The sequence below is a fragment of the Haemorhous mexicanus genome, chromosome 1 (assembly GCF_027477595.1).
Source record: "Haemorhous mexicanus isolate bHaeMex1 chromosome 1, bHaeMex1.pri, whole genome shotgun sequence".
Taxonomy (NCBI): Eukaryota; Metazoa; Chordata; class Aves; order Passeriformes; family Fringillidae; genus Haemorhous; species Haemorhous mexicanus.
Window position 1 is genome coordinate 89,972,195 of NC_082341.1, and position 21,958 is coordinate 89,994,152.

Sequence of the window (21,958 nt, forward strand, 5' to 3'; positions counted from 1 at the left end):
TGCTTCATATTTATTGTCTGCACAACTCATTAATCTTCATCTAGCGTGTGAGGCTGACAGCTCAATCTATTTTGCAATCTCTGGGCAGCAGCCATATCCAAAAAGCTTTTGTTTCCCTGTAAATAAACTGTGTTCAGGACCAGAGGACAATGGTACATCATGCAGTGATTGACACAAGCCATGGCTGCTAATCAAAAGTAGATTTTATTACCAGCTGAGTCAAGTGCATTATGGGGGCATTGTTCTAGCGCTGTCAGGGCAAGAGCATACGTAGTCAGTCACCTTCTCAAGATGGGCTGATTGTTCTCCAAGATTAGACAGAGTTGCCTTATTATCCATCCCAGACAACAAGGCATCTCACCCAAACAGACGCCTTTACAGAAACTGCCTGTACATTGAATTGATTTGAATTGCTAATGCGTAATCTGTCCAGCACAGATGTGCAATGAATATTTGGATGTTGTTTTGCATGTCAGTTGAGAAGACTGAATGATGAGGTGATGATCGTTCAGTGATGGGTACTGGACATTTGCCAACAATTGAGTTTGAGCACTTTCCCTGACAGTAATCAGATCAGCTTCCAAAACGTCTTTTCTTCAATTCACTGACAATTTATGTTAGAAGATAATGCAACTCTCTCACAGTTAACACAGTTGGCAGCAATTTGCATTTTTTTCGTATAATTAAATTTTTCATTTCACCCAAGAAGAAATACATGCAAGCTGCCTATAACTGATACAGATATTCCAAGACACTTCCAAAGTATCGCCACCAGAATAAGAGGACATCTAGATAGGCCAAAAATGGCAAAACTCTTCACAATACAGGTAGCACTAGTTCCATTAGTTATAAAGCCACATTTGCTGTGGAAAAAAATAGCAATCTTGCTATAAAGGCTTAGTAGGTAAGGTCTCCCAGACAACCAGTTAATTAAATCACATTTAACATATGACCATTGTTATGCTTAGGGTAGGTCAGCAAACACAATTATATTACTTAAAAATTCTCAGTATCTGTGAGGATTGACATAGTGTAAAATAAGAACAGAAAAGAACCCCAAAAGACTGATATTATGATATCAAGGGGCTGATACGAGCTCACACAGTGACATCACAAGATTCATGTGAATGTGAAAGAGGTCTTCATGTAGTCATAATCATAGAATCATACAGAAATTTAGGTTGGAAGGAAGCTCTGGAGATCATCCAGTCAAGCCAGGGAATTATCCATTTATTTGCTCAGAGACACACTTGGTTGAGTTCTAAGTATCTCCACAGATGGTGATGCCACATCTTCTCTGTAGAACTTGGTCCATTATTTGACCACCCATGCAGTGATTTTTTTCCCTTGTGTATCTAGTCAGAATTCTGCAAATTATGTATGTTGCTGTCCTTTATGCACCTCCAAGGAGATGCTTCACCTTCTTCATATCCCTCATTATTAAAACCCTACCATTAGGCTATAAGTAGCTAAAAAGTTGTTGTTAGCTTACAAAATCAGAGGATTGTAGGGACACTTCTCTGATATCGAAGGAATTTTACCTTCTAATTTTATTTAGGTATGTGTCTAGTGAATCTCTAATCATATAACCATCACTTTTCCTCAGAAATAAATACTAATTCTTCTCAAGAACTTCTAGAGCTCTTTTTAGAATAGATATTAATTATTGCAAGATCTTTATCTGTCTTCAAAGGTAGAGAAGAGTACTCATCAGTGTGTAACCTAGGGAAGAGTCTCTTCCTTTAACTTATCAATCTTCTACTACCCAAATTTACTATCGCTAGGAAAAGCCTGGGAAGTGATTGACCCAGAAGTTTTATAGCCCATGTCAAAAAGAAGTTTACAGGTGAGTTATATAATATTTTCATATGTCATCCTTTTTCAGGATTAGGCTGTGTGTGTCTCATTTGGATTTTTATTATCATTTTCATCCGCCAAAGAGAACTAAACACATTTAACATCTATATGCACTGCATACTCCTATTGGCTGAAATTCTACAGAATTTCCAGCTAGAAATTCAGAAAAAATCCTTTGAATAAGTAGCCTGGGAAGACTAAGTTTAGGCCTTAAATGGAGTTCGGTGGCAAAAATCTCATTAATGTCCATTCTGCACATCCAAATTCCAGCCTGTGCTCTGAGGAGCTCCCTCTAAATGGATCACACACCACAGTGGCACCTCTGCTTTTGACCCTAATATTATTTTGGAGAGCATAGTTACTCTTGACATTGTTGTTTATGGCAGGACTCTACTCCATAGTTCAGATGTATAAACTGAGACCCTGCTCAAAGCAGACTCTGCAAAAGAGGGAGTAGTCCTACCTTGAATCTCAGTTCAAGATGAGAGGCTTCACCCAGATCAGGACTCAGCCCTTCAAGAGCAGCACCGTAGGAACCAGGAGCAGAAATATCACTCAGACATAGAGTTATGTCCCATTTGTTCTCTGCCTTCAAGGAAGTCTTCATTATTACATTGGGCTTCCCACTGATTCTTTTTTTTCTAATCCTGACCTGCCACATGCCTTTGACAGACCGAAATGGATGCTTAGGCATCATTCTCAAGACTCCAAGGACAGTGGTACTTTGAAGATGTCCTGGAATAGCCAGTGCTAATGTTCTGAGCAAAAGAATAATTTTATTCCAAAAACATTTAACATAAGCCATTATTCCTGCACTGCAGATGCTTTCCTTATGTTTAAATGTCTTACTTTACAAAACATAGAAAGTTACTTCAGCTAACAAATAAATGGTAGCAGCAGGGTCTTTGATCTTTATATATTATTCTGTAAAACAAAATGCATACGTAAGTGACAAAATTGTGCCATCTGCCAAGTTAGAGTTCCATTTGACCTTGAGGTTGCAGTCTTCCAATGCACAACTACACCAACAAAACCTCAGAGTACAGGAATACAGACTATTCCAGCCTCTGGGAAGGAAAAGAGTCTCAATCAGTTCATACAGTCTTCAAGATGTATAGATTTGAGGGAAAATTTTAAGTCTTTCTGAAATCTAGGAAGCAAGTCCATGAAGAAAGTAGACCAAGTATACAAACCACTAATAAGTTATACCTCTCTCTTAAAGGAATATAATAGGATATGTTTTTCTGGAAGAAATTTGTTGAAAACAAAAATAAAATGTGAAGCAATAGAATTCATGGTGAAAGCACAATTATTAGCAACACTGAGTTCTCACTGCTATTCATGTACAATAACAATTGGTGCCTTAATAAAGCCATTTCAAAACACACAATCTGCAAACATTAATTAGTCTGTGTTAGTATGGACACCTTTTCGCAGATCCCACATGGAAAGAACAGTGTGTGCTCCAAGGAAAGTGCTGAGCAGAATGGCTCAGGGCCCTTGGGGCAGCTGCTTCCTCAGCCAGGGAACCTGATCCAGCAGATCCTAGAGCCGGCCTGGTGGGTCCAGTCCTCATAGAAGCTGCTGGCAGAGGAAGGAGGAGAAGGAGGGTCTGTGGTGCCTACCATCTCTAGTCCAAGCCAGAGACAATATTTCTGTGATGGTATTGCTTACATGACTTCCTGATGTCCCAGACTGCAGCTTCTGCATCCAAGGAGCACACTCCAATGATGTGTGTCTGTGGTTGGTATTGTAGGGCCCAAGAAACAGAAATGAAGTCCTGTTTTCAGAAATGAAAGGGCAAGTCTTGTCAGAAGACAGAAGTTGAGCACAGAGAGCCTAAAATATTTGGACTTCTCCTAGACTGTAAGCTGAAGGGAATATTATTTTCCTGTTTCTGGGAGATTTCTGAGGCCATGTAGTATGCTACTCAGGCATTATGTTAATTAGTATAGTATAAGCATTTAATACAAAGAGGTTTCCAACACTAATACAAGTGAGTACCTATGTAAGCATAAGTGCTGGAAATGCATTTGTGGTGCTTTGAAAAGCAATCAATGACAAAGTGGTCAATTTATTACATAGGTGAGGGCTCTGAAGACCAGATAGCCTGGTTTACTTCTCAGTTCCAGCTGCAAGATGCATGGGCAGGTTTCAGACCGTGCTTAAAAGGACTGAGAGGCTTCCTTGGAAGAGCAATGGAAGGCTCCTTCTTTTAGATCCTTCTAGGCCTTAACAGCCTGTTTAAATTAAGAGAAATCTCTTATTTGTCTATTTATTGAAAAGCTTTTGCATCTGGAGGATGTTGGGATTTGGCATTAATCTTCTGGTTTGAGAATGGAGGCTACCAATAAATGCAATACAGCATCTGAGATATTGTAAAGGGTAAAGCATCATGAGTAAGGATGAAGTACAGTAAGAAAAGCACACAGTGAAAGTCCTCTCTGGAAAGATCACAGAATGCATCCTCTTGGCAGCCTCACATAAGTAGAAGCAGAAGAAAGCAATCAGCACTACTCAACATGGATTTGCCAAGGGCATGTTCCTGACTGCTCCCCGTGTCAAAATGCCTGGTATCCCAAGTGCCATGGAAGCTTTTGTAACAGAAAGAAAACAAAATCTGTCAAAATTTGTAAATTTTTTTGTAAAGAAGGTTGCAACTGTAAACACAAGAAAAAAACTCCCTAATCTCTACAGTATTTATGGAAATATATCTGTCCATGGATGAATGCCTTGAAGCAATGGTGCCTTCAGCAATTAGCAATTAGGCTTCTCATAACAGAGAAGCCTGAAATCTTCTGAGCATCACCCATTTATGACAACAGGATGCAAGCCTTATGGAAAGGTTCATCAAACAGATCTAAATCCTTGTGGCTAGTTCTTAAATGGGAAAGAAAGTGCTTCCCTATTTATAATGCTAAAGCTTCTGGGCAAGACACAGTGAAAGACTTAAATTAAATGTCAAATCATGAGGTACTAACAATAAATAATGAAGAGATTTCTGTTGCTTGTGGTGGCTTGTGCAGATAAGACACCGGATAAACTATTTACTGCTGGTAAGTTGAACAGTCCTAGATGGATCATTCTGTCCTAGATGGATGAATGAGCAGACTGGTGTGAGCCTGTGCTGCCCACGTCTCAGGGCTTTTATGGTCCCAGGCCTTGTCTGTACTGTAAAGTAGCTGAAAGTGTGCCAGAATTTCAAGAGCAATTCTCTCATTCTTTTTCCTTATGCAATACAAACCCCCCTGGTTCACTCACTGCCCCTACTTGTCTGCACTCTGTGATGATGAGAGGGGCTCCAAGGATGACACCCTGTACTGTGGTTCATCTCTATAATTCAGGCAGACATTATCCTGGAAAAAAAACAGGCCATAGGATTGGATTAGTTGAAAGAGGCCACAGTATCCTCCAGTGCACTATGTGACTGTGAGGGGGGAAAAGCTGGAAATTTCCCTGTTTGCACTTTGCCACCATGATCTGGTTATACCTACATCTGTCTCTTTCTAACCATTATATTGCCTTTGTGCCAAGGTCCACTCTTGTTGATTTGTTCTGTTAAGACACTGGTGTGCCAGCAGAACATTGAGGCTGCTTCTTAGGCTCCAGAATCTGCACAGAACCCCCAGTGCTGATGACAGAGCATTGAGTAACTCTTTATTCCCCACAGCAGAGTCATATTTAGCAAGGCGTCTCTATGGAAAAGCCAGGAAAGTTCAGGTTAAATATCAGCAGCTATTCTAAGTAAATGGGAGAATTGGACATGCTTTCAGAGTGCCAGTGAAGCTGCTGAGAGGAGCTGGTGCCATCGGAAAAAGCAGAATAAATGTATAGCATTTGCTGGCTCTTCTTTGGTACGGAGGAATAGGACTTGAAATCTTATTTGTTCCGCAAGATTTTGACACTTGTCAGTTCCTGCCATGGTTATGTCACAACTCATGTGAAAGTGAGTTTCATCAGCTTAAATGAGATGTCGTCTGAAAGTCTATGGATAACTTTCTGGCTGTAGGCCCACCCCCATCCATTTCTCCTGCTCTTTTCCTTTGTAGGGGTTGAAATATTCTTTGCAATTAGCAAAGGGAGTCTGTTAGAGAAGGAATACAAACAACATTTCAAAGTTGAAATACCGGTTTATTCTTATTGTCCCTGTCCACCAATACCAGCACCAAGCACAGTAAAATGGCCAATTTAAGTATTTTGGGGAGGTGAGAGTTTCAAATGTGAACTTAGTTACTTTGCTTACCTTGAAAAGGCCTGGAGTGAGTGTGGTGTAGCCTGTCATTTTACAGGAGCATTGAGAATCAATTCCTTGGCCCTTTTATGCATCAGTGTTTAGCAGCACAGTTCTAAGGTGAATTTTGAGCCCAGAATCACTACGGTGGGGCAAAGACGTAGAGTCCTATGGAAAGGAAAAACATGAAACCTACTGTTGGAATTGATCAGACTTAGATCCTGCCTTAGTTTTGTTCATTTAATGCTCTTAAGGTTTTTTTTTAACTTGCTGACATGACAGCCTTTGTTATTTGTTCTAATCAACTTTCTATTGCCCTTGTAAATGACCTTGATCTTTGCTTGAGTGAGAGAATCTGATATAAAAAGATTCCTAAAGGAGAAAGGTAAAAACTAGATGAATCCTGCAGGCAAGAGAGAGGAGATTTGAATTAAGTTGTAAAAGGAGTTGATCTTCCTGCCTGTTTATCGTCTGCTTATTATCCAGAGGTGTTTCCATCCAAGCATCTGTAATATTGCAGTGACTGGCATGTGAGCACTGGGGATCTTTTTTTCCAAATTCATGTCATGGTCAGTGGAAGAGGTCTCACAGAACACAGTGTATTGCAGATTTAATCTTTCACTCTTCTATAGGGCTTTCACATGCTCATAAGAGAACAGCATCTCAATGCCACAGACAATTACACAAAGCATTAATCACAACAGGCAGCAACTTCTGCTCCTTTCTTCTTGCACATGCTGACCATGAAGGCCATTCTAGGAAGAGACAGAGATGAGAACAGATTCCTGAGTATTTTGTAATAGGAAGAGGTCTCTTGTATCACAACTAACAATCCAGAGGTGAAGTAGAGAGGTCAAGGGATTGAGGAAACAAAACCCAGTAAAAGCAAACTTGCACTCCCTGTCCCCTTGTCCAAAGTACTGCACAGGTGGACAGGGAGGGGTGGACACAGCAAACACAAGGTATCGATGCAAATAGAACCTCTCTGGACTTGAGGTGTGGCTGCTTTCAGTACAGTAACAGCTTGGATTTACCGTAGTTTTTCCTCTCTTCTGAACAACTCTTCTGCAAACCCAAAGCAATTACAAGATTTTAAGAGCCCCTACTCACTGCAGAGAATATTGCAAATTTAATTCTAATTGATATCTACTTCAGCCTCTAGAAATGTCTCACTAACAACCCCATAACCCCCAAGTTCTAGGAACGGACTTCCCTTTAAGAATATATAGGCAGAAGAAAACCTAACCGTGCCACAGTACCCTCCATTTTTATTTCCATGGAGGACAGCCTGGACTGGACCTCTCACTCAAAAGGTCAGCTCTCCACAGTGGGTTCATGTATACAGAAAGTACTTCAAGACTTGAGCATCCCAGATTATTTATGACATGTAACAGGAATGCAAGATGGGGAGTTTTACCCTCTCACCTATCATGAACTTATATATAGATTTAGCGATTAAAAATTCATAGATGAAGATTTTATTCACAGTAAATCACAAATTGGTATCTTAAGTTAAAAGTGCCAAATTCTTGTCTTGAATTCCCACTAAAGTGTTAGAAGAATACTTCTATGCAGAAAACTAGATGCTGCTGGAATAGGTGACAAAGCATCCTCTCCTTTGATTATTATTAAATCAGACACTGGTACTGGATGGATAGAATATCCCTTCTTGGCAGAATTCTCTTAGTATTTTGCTTTTTATGTCAATGCATACTTTTCCCCAAACAGGAACTGTTTCAGGAAGAGAGTTGTCTCTTTTAATGTCTTTCAAGCACTCTATGTGGTATATGGGTGGTCTCTTGATTAATTTTTCCATGGTTTGGGATTCTGCCAAAGAACAGAAGAGGTCCAAATATGGATCAAGAATCAGATTAGATTTATGTTCTGTTGTCAGCAGGATCTGTCTGAAAGCAAATGCTTATGTCTAGTATTATTTGTGTGGTAATATAGTTTCCAGCTCCTAATCACAAGTATTGATGGACTTTCTAAGCAATTACTGTGTTTGGACCATCACTTTTGTTGTTTGCATGTTATAATCCATACTGAGTTGTGCTGGTACATATGCTTTGCTTTTATTAAACCAACAAAGCCAATAGCTCCAGACCCAGTGCATTCACCCAGCTGATAGTCATTTACCCGGAGCAAAGGCTGCTTTCTCGTTTCATTTCTGCTAAGTTCAGAGCTGGGCAACAGCTGTGATCTGTAACTGACACCTCTCCAGGTCTGCCCTGCCCACCTTGCCTGGACACTGTGGGATGGCACACGGCTCCTGGCTCCCTGTTCCTTACTGACCAAACGGTCCTTCCTGCTCCCTAGGCACTCTATGCTGACTGAATCCAGACAAGCGGGAGAGGTAAGAGAAAGGTTTGATGGGAGAGAAACTGAGACACCTGGGAATGGAGGTTGCCCTGGATTTCTCCCTGACCTATTTGAATCGTGTTTCCTTTATCAGCACCAACCTGGTTTCCTTCTCCCTGACCACTCCTGAGCCCCCACTTCATTGAGTGGGGGCACTTCATGTTCTGCGCTGCTCTTGTAGGAACTCTGCTTGGGCCTCTCTCACCTTGGTGGGGCATCAAATGACCTGGACTCATCACTACGTCCCACTGAGATGTCCTTTGTCGTGTTAGGCTTCTTGACTTTCAGTTTGTTAAGAAAACAGGGATTAAAAGGGGGAGGAAGGAGGGAAATGCTCTGTCTCTTGCCAGGTACTAAAAGAAGGGTGCCAATGGGAGACAGGTTCTAGCTAGGTTTCATGCTTCCACAGTTCTCAGTCCTCTTGTCCTGTGTTCCTACAGGAGGTGATGGTCAGGATCTCTTCCTGCAGTCAATCATTACGAGGTTTGTACTGCACACAGCACCTTGTTCAGCTGTAGGTTTGTTTACGGGGCTAATCCTAAGCCAGGTTTTAAAAGAGTAAATCAGACAAGATTTTTGTCTTTCCCAAAGCTGGCTATACAGCACAGGAGTTTTGTGCATAATAGTGAGGGGAAAAGTCCTTTAAGTCAAAATATGTGTGTGTGCCCGTAAAGTAGGTTGTTTGAAGACCAGTTTCCCCAAACTGATTATGTTACATATGGGTTTTTAAACTTAGCAACTTTTGCTTCCCTTCTCCATGTAAAACCACTCCAAATGATTTCTACTTTCATTTTGTCAGTCATTACACTTTTCCTTTCTTTCATTGCACAAAAATTTGAGTTATAAACGTACTATAATGTTAAAAGATCTGTCTCAGAGGTCATGAGGTGAAACTTGTTGGTTTTCTCAGATGACTAACAGTCCAAAAATCTGGAACTAACTCAATTACTCTTGGGCATAGAATAATGGGCACTAAAGAACTGCACACCCATAAATCAATAGAGACCAACCCCTAATTTATTTCTTTTTGGGTCACACATTCTACTTTCACCATAAAAGCAGATAAGGATAACTATAATTAAAATGCCTTTCCTTCTCTACTGTTTGTGTTAACATTCATGTTATTGAATACACCCCTTCCTTAATACTATATTTTTTCAGTATTCTGCAGTTATTGTTTCATTAAAAATACCCCTGTGATACTAACTGTATAATAAATTACAATTCAAAATAAAATATCAGCCATTTCATCCATGAGAGAGAATAAAGCCATAATAAAAATAATAAAGTTTACCAATATGATAATGCAGCATGAGGTTTTTATAGACTCCATGCAAATGTTAAAATCTATAAATTTTTTATATTGTGTAAAATTGTAAAAAATAGCAATGAGGGGGGAGGGAAAAGGAAAAAAAAGCAGCAGTGTCAGGTTGGCTTGATCACAAAATTTTCAGATTTCTTCTTAGAATCTGAAAAAGTGCATAAAAATATGCATAATAAATTATGTTATGTGGCCTATCTGATTGACTAGACTAAAGGTAATTGAAGAAGGACAACTCTGTCTGCACATTCCAACCCACAGTATTGGTAAGTGAAGAAACTCTAAAGCCTAATCACCTCTCTCTCCTTGCCTCTCTTTGCTTACACCTAATACCCTGCACATACTCTGCCCTTATTGTTCCAATTATGTTTAAAACAACTTCTTTATTTGCCTTCTTTTTGTTTATTTGGGGTGTAAGAGAAGGTATCAGGATATGCACATTTGGGGAGGGGAGAGGAGGGGAGAGGAGGGGAGAGGAGAGGAGAGGAGAGGAGAGGAGAGGAGAGGAGAGGAGAGGAGAGGAGAGGAGAGGAGAGGAGAGGAGAGGAGAGGAGAGGAGAGGAGAGGAGAGGAGAGGAGAGGAGAGGAGAGGAGAGGAGAGGAGAGGAGAGGAGAGGAGAGGAGAGGAGAGGAGAGGAGAGGAGAGGAGAGGAGAGGAGAGGAGAGGAGAGGAGAGGAGAGGAGAGGAGAGGAGAGGAGAGGAGAGGAGAGGGGAGGGGAGGGGAGGGGAGGGGAGGGGAGGGGAAGGGAGGGGAGGGGAGAGGGGAGAAAGGGAAGAGATCCTCCTTGCTGCCATTTTCTTTTTGTTGCATCATCCTTTACACCACATTGATGGGATATGAATTCAAAACTTTCATTTTCTTGTAGACTAATGATAACTTATTTAATATTACTAGTCCAATATTTACTATTTCTTCTGACAGCAGATTGCGCAAGGCATATGAAAGTTGATTTAAAGAAAACTCTCATAAAATATTTATTTATTTATTTATTTATTTATTTATTTAAATAAATAAAGGAAAAGAGAGGGAAAACTATGGATTTCTGAAACAGCTTCAAAACATATACAAAAAGTTATTGTTTAAAAGCCTGCCTTTTTGGAAACTCAGCACTGGTCAGCCTTGCTTTGTCATATCGTGTTGGTCTAGAGACAGCACAACAAAACATGCTGCCTTGTAAAATATGGGGGTACTTACTGTCCTCTCATGATGGAGCTGCTTCCATTTAATTGACAGGTAGCTTGTCACTGACAAAAACCATCCTGGATTCTATGTCTGTAATCAAGGTTCTTGTGTGATTTCCAAAAAGGAGGAGAGGAAGTAGAGAGGTACTTCCTCTCTACTACCTCTGTACAAAGCTACACTGTGATAAAATAAAGAACGGAGTGCCTGAACTTCTGAAATCATAAATCTCTTTCTTCTGTAAACCTAAAACTTTGTTTTCATGTGTGGCTCTTTAAAAGAGCAGCAGGGAAAGACCAGATTGGATGGAGCTTTGAACAACCAGCATTGGTTTTGTGGTGGGTGACTCTGCCCATGGCAGAGTGATTGGAGCAAGATGATCTTTAATATCTCTTCCAACCCTAACCAATCCATGATTCTATGACCCTATGAGATTAAATGAACAGATGCTCAAGAGAACAGAAAAATACCCTCATAGGATCACTGAATAGTCTAAGTTGGAAGGGATCCACACAGATCATTGAGTCTGACTCATAAGTGAATGGCCCATGCAGGGATCAAACCCACCACCTTGGCATTATTAGCACCCTGCTTTAATCAACTGAGCCAACCTCAGGGCTCTTGAGAACATAAAAACACAGGTCACAGCATATTCTGAAAACATTTAACAACAATCACAGATTTCATTTCTTGATCTGACACTCCATCTACCTCCACTGCCAGTATTCCACATTTTTTGTCAAAAAAATTATGGGTCTTTCTGACCCTTCACAGGAGCCTCCCATTTTAAGGTGGCTTCAGCCTATCTGGGATCAACATGCCAGTAGTAAGGATCCACCAGGTATGCCAGGATCTCCACCCTGTGCTGTTGAAAAGAGCTGATTCCTGGGGTTTGACGTGGAGTCACCACTGCTGGTAGTGACTTAGGACATCCCTGGCATAGCCTGCATGCCTGTGGAGTGTTGGAGAACATGAAGATGCTGAGAATACCACTACACAGTTATCAAGCAAACTATGCAGCACACAATGTACAGAACCATGGAAAGTGGTGAGAGCACAGGAGAGACCAAACAGTACCACAAGATGCTCACAGTGTCTGTATCTGGTTCAGAAAGAACTTTTCCACCTATTCCCTTCAAGCATGCAGGAAGCGCAGCGCTTCTTAGAGTCTGCTAGCTTCTTCTGATGAATCAAAACTGGCTTTTCAGTGTCATGGCTCTGTTAGTGGAACCTACTTCAAAGGGACCTCACTTCCCATGGGCATGAGAAGCATACAAAGCTCCTGAGGAATGGAAAGAGTCAGTCACCATATCCTGCCTTACTGTCCTGCTGAAGTCTTGGCTGGCATTTCACTATGGAAGGAGACGTCTGGGCCATAGGGGTTGTACTGTCCCACAATCAAGCCCAAAGTAGGAGCCATGCCTCCATGTCTTTTTCTTTAGACAGATCACTCCCACAAATAGGAATGTTCCGTCAGACAAACAGGACCTGGCAATCCAAGCTGCCTCTGAGGAATGGTAGTGCACTCTTGAGGCAGCAGAAGAACCAACAGTGGTACTTCTGTTCTGCCCTACCACCAGAATACAACTGATAGACTGGCCCAAGCTCTGGGGTAGGCCAGTCCAAACCATCTCATTTTGAGGGTCACGGACAAACATAGATTTTAAAGGTGTTTGCTTTTCACACCCAGTTTCCAGAGTTAACTGATTTGTATATTTGTTGTGTATTATTACTTCCCCTGATGGAGCTCCAGCACTCCAGTGCTTGGCCCCTGCAGTTGTGGTCCCTCCAAAAACTGCTTAAATGAACTAAGTCACCTGGTTTTGGTCCCCATGGCCACTGTCTTCCACACAGTCACAATCCACATTGCTCTGGGATATTACTACTGCTGATCACCTAATGTCCCTTGGGATATATGGTACCTGAACAGGCTGTAAAGATTAGCCATATCTAACTAACAAATCCTAATATAATTGTGCAGTCCCCACTGAATGGTTCTGGAAGACCATAAAACCACAGAAAGCTTTGGGTTGGAAGGGACTTTTAAAGACCATGTCGTCCAACCCTCCTTCAATGGGCAGGGATATCTCTTCCTAGATCAGTCTCTCAAGATGGAAAGCAAGAGATCTTGAAGCAGCCTGCAGTGCTCTGCCACACTTCTACACATTGACCACAGGTTCCTGCAGGAGTCTGAGCCTAATCTGCAGCTGATAGAGTGCCTGAAGGTCAGGCTCTCTGCAGGCAGCCTCAGGCTTGAGGTGGGCCAACCTACCTGCCATGAAGCAGCAGGACTGGGGCTGCTGTGCAAGGGACAGCAGTGAAAAGTTGGGGGAGATCACACCATGGGACAGTGACTTCACCAACCAGGGCACAGTTCCCAGGCGGGGCAGCCTGGTGACAGTAGCAGCTGTTGACAGTCACAACAATCACCAGGTAAATATGAGATGGCAGGTCAGGTCCAAGTGCAATCCATGAAATTCAGTGAACAGAAGCTGCAGGATATAGGACTAGGCAGGCATGAGCAACACAGCTCAGGAAAGGGCTGGAGGCCAAGGCTGGAGCAGAAACAGAACTACCCCTGCAGCTATGCTGGCAAGCTTGCACCAGTGTGTCTCTTAAGGCTCCAGGCCAACCCCAGCACAACTGAGAGAGGAGAATGTAACACAGACTAAGCAAGGAGAGGAATTGGCCCCAACCACCTTGTACCTTCTAAATGGAACTTAAAACGAGGCCAAACATGTATTGAGGCTGTTTATTTGACCATAGATAGTCTTCACTGTCTCCTCTGGTCCTTCAGTCATCCATTGCCACACCCATGATGAAAAAGTTGCACAAAGATTTAGAAAAACTTTTAAGGGTGGGAATGGAGTAGAAATGAAGGAACAGGCTTGCAAAAATATAGATTTAGGCTTGCCAGTTTTTCTGACTGAATAGAAATGTAGGAAACAGGGCCTGTGAGACCATCCGCTTTCACTCCATAACAAATAAAAATTAGACTGTTCAAACTTCTTGATTAAAGACAGCGACAGATTTTGTTTGATTTTTGTTTGTTTTACTTTTAATAAAAGCCTTATAAATATACTGAGACGTGGGCTTTGGTCCTAAGCAACAAAAAGAATGGTCTCTCTGCTGTGAAGTATTAACGTGGAAATGCCTGAAACTAACTTACATAGAAATTGCAGAATTCAGACTACAAATTATATTTCATACAACACTGCAAATTGTATTTTAGAGGTAACACTGGATTTCACTGGATCTATTTTCATACTTAAAGTTCAATTGTTTGGATTATGTATGTTAAAACAAACAGAACCATCAGCTAATAAAGATGCGCTAAAAGAGAAATAGATGAACAAAAAATATATTCCTTTCCCCAGACCAGATTGGGGAAAAAAAAAATCACAGTACTGTCACATGTGCACTCACTGTACTAGGAAAACATAAAGTTACCACTAAACTGGCAAAATAAAATGTCTTTATTGCCTGGTCCAGATTAAGACCTTTTTTAAAAGTGTGCTGTCATTTAGAACGAAATGTTAAATATAGAGAAAATAATTTAATTACCTACAAACCAGAAATTCCCAAAGTAAAATTACTTCCTCAAGCACTGCAGGTAATGAACAAACATAGCTTTCAGTACTAACCTTTTTGCCTGAGGTAGTCTGATATCCTTGGTGTTATTCTGCCCTCACTTCCTTGTGCTCACACACCTGTATGCTTTTCTGACACCCATTGTGACTACACAATGCAACTGGACAAGCACAGTAATGCTCAGTCATTTAAAAACCACACCATTCATATTCCTAACACTGCTGGGTTTTTGAAACATGCAGTTTGTTGGACTGTGTAATTCTTTCCATACTTCAGCTGAGACAGCCCTTTTACTTACAAATTACTGATGACCATTTTAAATACATAAAAATAAGGCTGTGTGTGTCTTATCTGGACAAATCTAAATTTTGTATATTGAATCAGCCATTCCATACAGTATTAAATAAAACATGCAGTAATTTTCCTGTTACTGCCATTAAATTTTGCATTTTTCCAAGGCACAGTACACAAAAAACCTTCTCCAATGGTAGATCAATCTACCACATGAAAATTTTAACCTTCTAATTAAACAGTGGGACATGTTTTGCTCTTTCTTTGTGCCAAGTGACATAAGACAGCACAAGAATGAAAACAAAGACATTCAGATATCCCTAATTTTTCACTGGTCCCCTACACAAATGAGAGACACAATGTTGTAAAATATAAAGTAGGAATAGAATTTTATTCTGTTAATCTGCGTATGTATTGGTACAGCTGTTCTGAGAAAGCTTCTGAAGAAAATTTTTCCATAACTCTCACTCTCCCAGCTGCTCCCATTGTGTCCTTTAAGAGAGGATCTCTCACAATTTTTTCCATGGCATCAGCGAATTGTGTTGGCAGAGGATCACACAAAAATCCTGTAACATTATGTGAGATTGATTCCAAAGGACCACCTGAATTAACTGCTATAACTGGACATCTCATATACATTGCCTCCAAAGGGACAATGCCAAAATGTTCATTGCTTGGTGTATAAAGCACACACACAGAGTTACTAAAAAGAGAGATTTTCTGTTCATCTGAGAATGATCTCAGAAAAGTCACATGATCATTAACATTGAGTTTGGCTGCGAGTCTCCTCAGCTCTTCATAGTGCTCCACATTTTCCAGAACTCGCTTATCATAACCACCTGCCATAACCAGGTGAACTTCATCCCACACATGAGAATCAAGTCTCCCTCGAAGTTCGTGCAAAGCTTTGAGAGCCAATGCCAGATTTTTTTTTCTCTCATACCTATTAATGGAAAGAAACAGGAACTTTTTCTTTTTCGGTATCAGATCAGCTATGTCTGCAGGAACAATTTCTTCAAAGCTACTGATGTTGAGCGATGGGTAGAGGACATCTGGTTTTATGTGTGATAGGGACTTAAATGTGTCCTTGAAGACGCTGGCAGTGAACTTGCTGTTCACAACGATACAGTCTGCCATGCCAGTCGTGTACTCCTCCAGCCAGTCGAGCGGCAGTCTGTAGAGGCGCTTCAGGAAAGATTCTCTCTTGGTCAGGAGCTGATCAGGAAAGTGACAGTAAAACAAAACCTTCTTACGGGTTCTAGCCAGTCTAAGTACAGGAATGCAGGCAGACACCTAGTGCAACCAGAGAGACAGGACAAGAGGAGAGGTTAATTGTTTGTGTCAGTGCCACCAGTGTGCACATGTGATTTCAAAGCCATGGTCTGACAGCCACTGCTTTGCAAGCCAAGTGCCTTCTCCCTCTCCTCCACACAAGCACATCAATTTGTACTCCCTCATCCAGGACCTCTTGTTGCCCTATAATTTCTTCCAGCTCCCCACCAAGGTCCCATCAAGCCCCAGGACTTCTCCAAGCACCTCCTTCCACCACTACCAGGGGTGCTGGGAGCAGAGTCCATGCAGCAGCGGCATCCTCTCCCTCCAGCTGCCCCAGACTGTAAGACGTAAATAGCAAAATGTGGAATAGGTCAAGATTATCTAAAGTTAGGACGTTCTTTGATGTAAGATCTTTGTACACTTTCAAGCCTAATGAGGAAGAAAGAAGACCTCATCAGTGGAACTGTCAGCAGCCAACATCCCTTAGTCAACAACATCCTGGAACTAACAAGCCTTAAAGATGTAGCAAATCAAGATGTTGATTTATGACTATGTATACATTGCTAACTTTGCAAATACTCAAGGCCCATGTATCCTATAGCTAAACTATGTTCATTCTAACACAAAAAACACAGCCACAGGTCAGAAAGACCCCTGCTCAAGGGAAGGCCATTTCCCCAAGCTAGTGTAGAAATTAACTGGGGACATGTAACTTGCACAGAATCACAGAATCAATCAGGTTGGAAAAGAGATCACCAGGTCCCAACAATGGCCCAACACCACTGTGTCAACTAGACCATGGCATAAAGGGCCACATGCAGTCTTTCCTTAAATATATCCAGGGCCAGTGACTCTATCACCCCCTTGAGCAGGTGATTTCAATATATAATCAATCACCATTGATTATATGAAATCACCATTTCAATGTATAATCAATCACCCTCTCTGAAGAAATTCTTCCTAATGTCCAAGCTAAGTCTCCCCTGGTGCAGCTTAAGACTATGTTCTTTCATCCTGTCAGGAAGACCAATTCCCACCTGCTAGAACATCTTTTCAGGCAGTTGTAGAGGGTGATAAGGTCCCCCTGAACCTCCTTTTCTCCCAACTAAACATCCCAGTTCCCTCAGCCACCTGTTATAAGACTTGAGCTCCAGACCCATCTCCACTGCTCTGGAAACTATTAACCAATCATAGTATTATGAGAGGCTGCACTTGGAATGTTACTAACTCTGAATTTCTGTGTATAAAAGATGGCACAGAAAGCCTGATGGGGTGTCCTTGATTTGGGGAACACCATGAAGCAGCTTGCATAGCTCTGAAATTAACAATCCATGTCTCTCCCTTGAGTGTGTCTTTTTGCAAACCAGATAATGAATCCCATTTTGTGGGGATTTGATACTTAAGGGTTCTGGAGCATATCCCTTATGAGAGGTTGCAGGAACTGGGCTAGTTTAGTCTAGAGAAGAGAAGACTAGGAGACGGTTAATTCATAAAAATATTGCAAAGGTAGATCTCATCTGAAGAAGATGCTGCTAGACTCTTTAGTGGTGCCCAGTGACAGGATGAGGAGCAATGGCCATAAACTAAAACACAAGAACTTCTACATGTATATGAAGATCTTCTTTGCTTTGAGGGTGGCAGAGCACTGGAAAAGGCTGACCAGGGAGGTCGTGGAGTCTCCCTCTCTGTAGACATTCCAAACCCATCTGGACGTGTTCCTGCGGCACCTGCTGCAGGTGCCCCAGCTTTGCCAGGGGGTTTGGAGTAGATGATCACCAGACGCCCCTTCCAACCCTAACAATCCTGTGATTCTGTGAAGAGCAGCCCACCAGCATCCCCGCCTCCAGTCGGGCCAGCGGCAGCGGCGCTCCCGCCCCCATGTCCATGTCCATTTCCATGCCTATGCCCGCACCTGGTCGCACACGAAGGCGTCGAAGGTCTCTCCGCTGAGCAGCAGCACGTAGAGCGCCACGAAGGCCATGCGCAGGGCGGCGCACAGGGCGTGCCCGCGGCCGCACAGGCTGCGCGGGAGCCAGCCGCCCGCCCGCCGCACCGCCAGCCCGCGCGTCTCCGCGAAGCAGCGCCCGGGGTCGTAGTGCGCCGTCCAGATCTGCACCCGGCAGCCCCGCGTCCGCAGCGCCAGCGCCGCGTCCACCACCAGCCGCTCCGCGCCGCCCAGGCCCAGGTCCGGGTGCAGGAACAGCACGGACGGGCCCGCGTCCCCGGCCTCCTCCGCCTCCTCCATAGCCGCTGCCGCGGCGTCGCATGCGCAGCCCGGCAGTCCCGGCGGGACACGTCAGCCTTGCTTCCCTTCCTCCCGGGCCTTCCCGCCCGCCCCGCCCGCCGGGCGGCCGCGCTGCTGCCCGACGCGCCGTTCTCCGCGGTCCTGCGCCGGCCCGGCCGCTACGCAAGGAGTGGGCGCGACCGAGGCGTTACGAGGGGCAGCGGTCTCGGAAGGCGGCCGCCGAGCCAGGGATACAGGGATAAGGGGCTGCTGCTGCTCAGGCATTATCCGGGGAAGCCGCGTGGCCCCGGGATGCGCGACGCGGGGCGGAGCCTGATGCGGACGGGGACGTGGCCGGAGCCGCTGTAGCGGAGCGTGTGTGACACCGCGCCGAGCCTCAGCCAACGCCGCCGCCGCCATGGTGAGGGGCTGCCCGAGGCGGGGGGCGGCCGAGACGCCCCTTCCCCGCCGGCAGTGCCCGCCGCCTCTCACCCCCTCCCGCTTCTCTCCTCTCTCTGCAGCCCGGGCCCAACCCCAGCGCCACCAGTGTCGGCTCCTCCGGCCGCTCCCCCAGCAAGGCTGTGGCTCCCCGCGCCGCGGGATCCACCGTCCGGCAGAGGTGGGTGCCCGCCGCCGCCGCTCCCCAGCGGGGACAGCTCTTGCCCCCGCCGTGCGCTCTGCTTGCCGAGCTGGTGCCCTCTCTGATGTGGCAGCACAGGCTGTTGAGCCAGTCCAGAGAAGGGCAGCGCTGCTGGGGAAGGGTCTGCGGCACCAGTGCTCTGAGGAGGGGCTGAGGGAGCTGGGGGTGTTTAGTCTGGAGAAAAGGAGTGACCTTATCGTTCTCTGCAACCACCTGAAAGGAAGGTGTAGCTAGGTGGTGGGCTGGGTCTTCTCCCGGGCAACTACTGACAGGATAGGAAAGCACAAGTCTTAAGCTGTGCCAGGGGATGTTTAGCTTTAACATCAGGAGGAAGGGGCGCTTAGGCATTGCAATGGGCTGCCGAGGGAAGCGGTGGAGTCACTGTCCCTGTAGGTATTTAAGGAAAGATTGGATGTGGCACTCAGTGCCATGGTCTAGTTGACACGGTGGTGTTGGATCATAGGTTGGACTTGATGATCTTAGAGGTCTTTCCCAACCTGATTGATTCTGTTTAGTGTATTGTTTCTGCAGAGTCTCCTGGGCTGCTTGGTCCTAGAAGCTAGTGGAGTACTAATGTGTTGTTTGGTTTTTGTTTTCTTCTGTCATCCCTTAAAGGAAAAATGCCAGCTGTGGGACGAGGAGTGCAGGCCGTGCCACGTCCACAGGGACTGGTGGGATGTGGCGGTTCTACACTGAGGACTCGCCAGGGCTCAAAGTGTAAGTTGGGTAAATGGGTGGTGGCAGGCTTGAGGGCTGTAGAGTTCCCCTGCCTACATTGTCTTGCAGTCTTTGAATTAATAGTAATCTGTCAGTGCTCTGGGGTGCATGGGAAAACTTGCTGAGTTGATGGTTGGAATGACATATTTAATCTGTAACCCTGGAGAAGGAGTTTCTAAAGCTACAGTGGTTTTAAAAAGGTAGGTACAAGTTGTATTTTATAATTGCCAAAGCTTGCCCTATGTGGTCTTTGAAGGCTGTGAGCAATCACTTTGAAGTTGAGAAAAATCACTTGTCTCAATGAGTTAAGGCATCTGTGTGCATGTTTTCATTGTCTTTTAAGTAAAAATCTTGGGTTTTGTCTTATAATAGCTATGTTATGATCCTGTGCACCCCTTGAAAATACAATATAACTGGTAAACCATATGCTCCCATCAGGTGTTTTTATTAAAAAGCTGTAGATAAATTACTTTAGCTGAACTTGCCTAGCAAAAAGCATGCCAATACCTTGTATATCTCCATTTTCACAGGGTGAATGTTCCAAGATTATGGTCAAATACCTAGTAATGTCCCTTAAACTATAAAGAGAGCCTAAGTTTTTACTCTTTTGACAACCTTGAGTCATTCAGATGACTTTTCCAATAAACTTTGAAGCCTAATACTTGGGTAATAAAAGTGGAAGGCTTATTTGAGCTGATGGGTGCATGCCAAGTTACATCCTGAGTGGAAATTTGTGCTTATTGTAGAATGACAGTTCACGAGTTCTTGTTCTTACTGGGTTGAAAAGTCTTGAGATGCTCAGGACTGACCCTGTTGCTTTTTTTTTTTTCTCAAATCCATTAATATTTTCTTTTGGAGTTCTTCAAGAGTGCTGCTGCTAGCTGCACATTTGGGGAAGGGCATGATTATAGGCTACTTAGTGATAGTTCTGTGAGTAATCCTTCCTTTGAAGTTGTTTTACATGTTTGCATTTTCTTATGTACTTAAAACTTTAGAAAACAAGCTGTATCCAGCAAAGCACCAAAGTTGTGCTGTTCTGCCTTGCTTACTCCATTCTGAGTCCAGAAAGGAGACAAGGCAAAGAAGAGACAATGAGCAGCAATAATGTTCTAGAGCAAATCTATGCAGATAGGCTGGGCAACTGTTTTATCTGTTGTTTGATCGACTGAAGTTCAATTTGAAAAATGAATTACACCAAACAAACAAACAAAAAAAACCAAACAACCAGAAGGGCAGTGTGATTTTTTTAATAGACTTGTGATACAAGCTTTAACAATTTTGCTGTTTCCTTGTGAATCATTTGATTTCACTTTTGGTGCTGAACAGTCAATTGCAAGCACTGAAGATTTTCCTGTTTATTTATGTTGCGACGCAGTGATTCCTGATTTTAAGGTTTTGGAGCACTGGGAATGGTTTATTTGGAAGCTGCTTTGGGTAACTGTATGGTCAGGCTTTTACTGAACGAATCAAATCTATAAAAGTGAGTTGGTTTTACAAATCACCCCATGCTAAATGTAACATTTTCTGAGCAATGGCATGGTGGCAACTTTCTTGCTTACCTCTCTCTAGGTATTTTTCTTCAATTTTTTTTCCATAGCAACCAATTGTTATTATCTCTGCCCTGTTTAGTAGGCTTTAAAGTGAGAATGGGTTATCAAGGGGTTTGTGATTGCCTCAGTGAGTGCTTCAGCTGTTTCAAAGTTGTTTTTAGAAGTGGTTGTGATCACTACTCCATAAAGCAATGGGAAAGGTTAGCCTGGTAGTGGTGGTGTGTGGGCTTTTTTGGTGTTTTTTCATACTGTTTAAAATGTAAGCTCTTAAAATTACTATGAAAAAATACATAAAACCACCTGAGAACAGGTTAATTCATACTAGCTACGATGAAGGGAATTTCACTCCAGATAAAAAAGGTTTATGTATTTATATTGTGCAGAATTAGATTGATGCTTTGGATATTTTTGTATCTGTATTCAATATCCAGACTAATAAATCTTTTGAATAGGCCAGTTGGTTTCCCTCAGGAAAGATCCTTTATTTGCATTACAAGATGCTTCAAGATGTGTATGCCTTAAAAAACAGCTATTAGTGAAAGGGAGTTGTGGGGGATTTGGCTGAGAGGGGATATGTTATTTTTCCTTTTAAAGCTTGGAGATTACATGCTTTGAAAAGAAAACTAAACCCAAACTTTTTTGTCTTTTTGGGTCACTTGGTACCTGTGGTTCCTGTATCTTGTCTTGGGCTTTCCTGCTTTAAGGAGCTATAGGCAGCTTTC

General features: G+C 43.1%; 2 protein-coding genes across 9 annotated transcripts in view; one reads left to right on the forward strand and one right to left on the reverse strand.

Annotated features, from left to right (window-relative positions):
• Nucleotides 1-15,192: 15,192 nt before the first annotated feature.
• ALG2 (ALG2 alpha-1,3/1,6-mannosyltransferase) lies at nucleotides 15,193-18,431 on the reverse strand. The gene is made up of 2 exons (XM_059855753.1): nucleotides 18,018-18,431; nucleotides 15,193-16,123 (listed from the first exon to the last, which is right to left on the reverse strand). The coding sequence occupies exons 1-2, from the start codon at nucleotides 18,348-18,350 to the stop codon at nucleotides 15,221-15,223; spliced, it is 1,236 nt and encodes a 411-aa protein (XP_059711736.1). The 5' UTR covers nucleotides 18,351-18,431; the 3' UTR covers nucleotides 15,193-15,220.
• A 112-nt stretch (nucleotides 18,432-18,543) lies between these two features.
• The window catches only part of SEC61B (SEC61 translocon subunit beta), a 292,958-nt gene continuing 289,543 nt past the window's right edge, over nucleotides 18,544-21,958 (forward strand). For 4 of the 8 annotated variants that reach the window (XR_009487698.1, XM_059855812.1, XM_059855822.1 and 1 more), the window contains exons 1-3: nucleotides 18,544-18,750; nucleotides 18,851-18,948; nucleotides 19,585-19,686. Coding sequence is in view for 7 of the 8 variants with exons in the window: in XM_059855812.1 (XP_059711795.1) it covers nucleotides 18,748-18,750; nucleotides 18,851-18,948; nucleotides 19,585-19,686 (203 nt within the window). In the remaining variant the exon portion in view is untranslated. The remainder of the gene's footprint in view (nucleotides 18,751-18,850; nucleotides 18,949-19,584; nucleotides 19,687-21,958) is intronic. The other 4 variants (XM_059855861.1, XM_059855843.1, XM_059855852.1 and 1 more) reach the window with 1 other exon arrangement.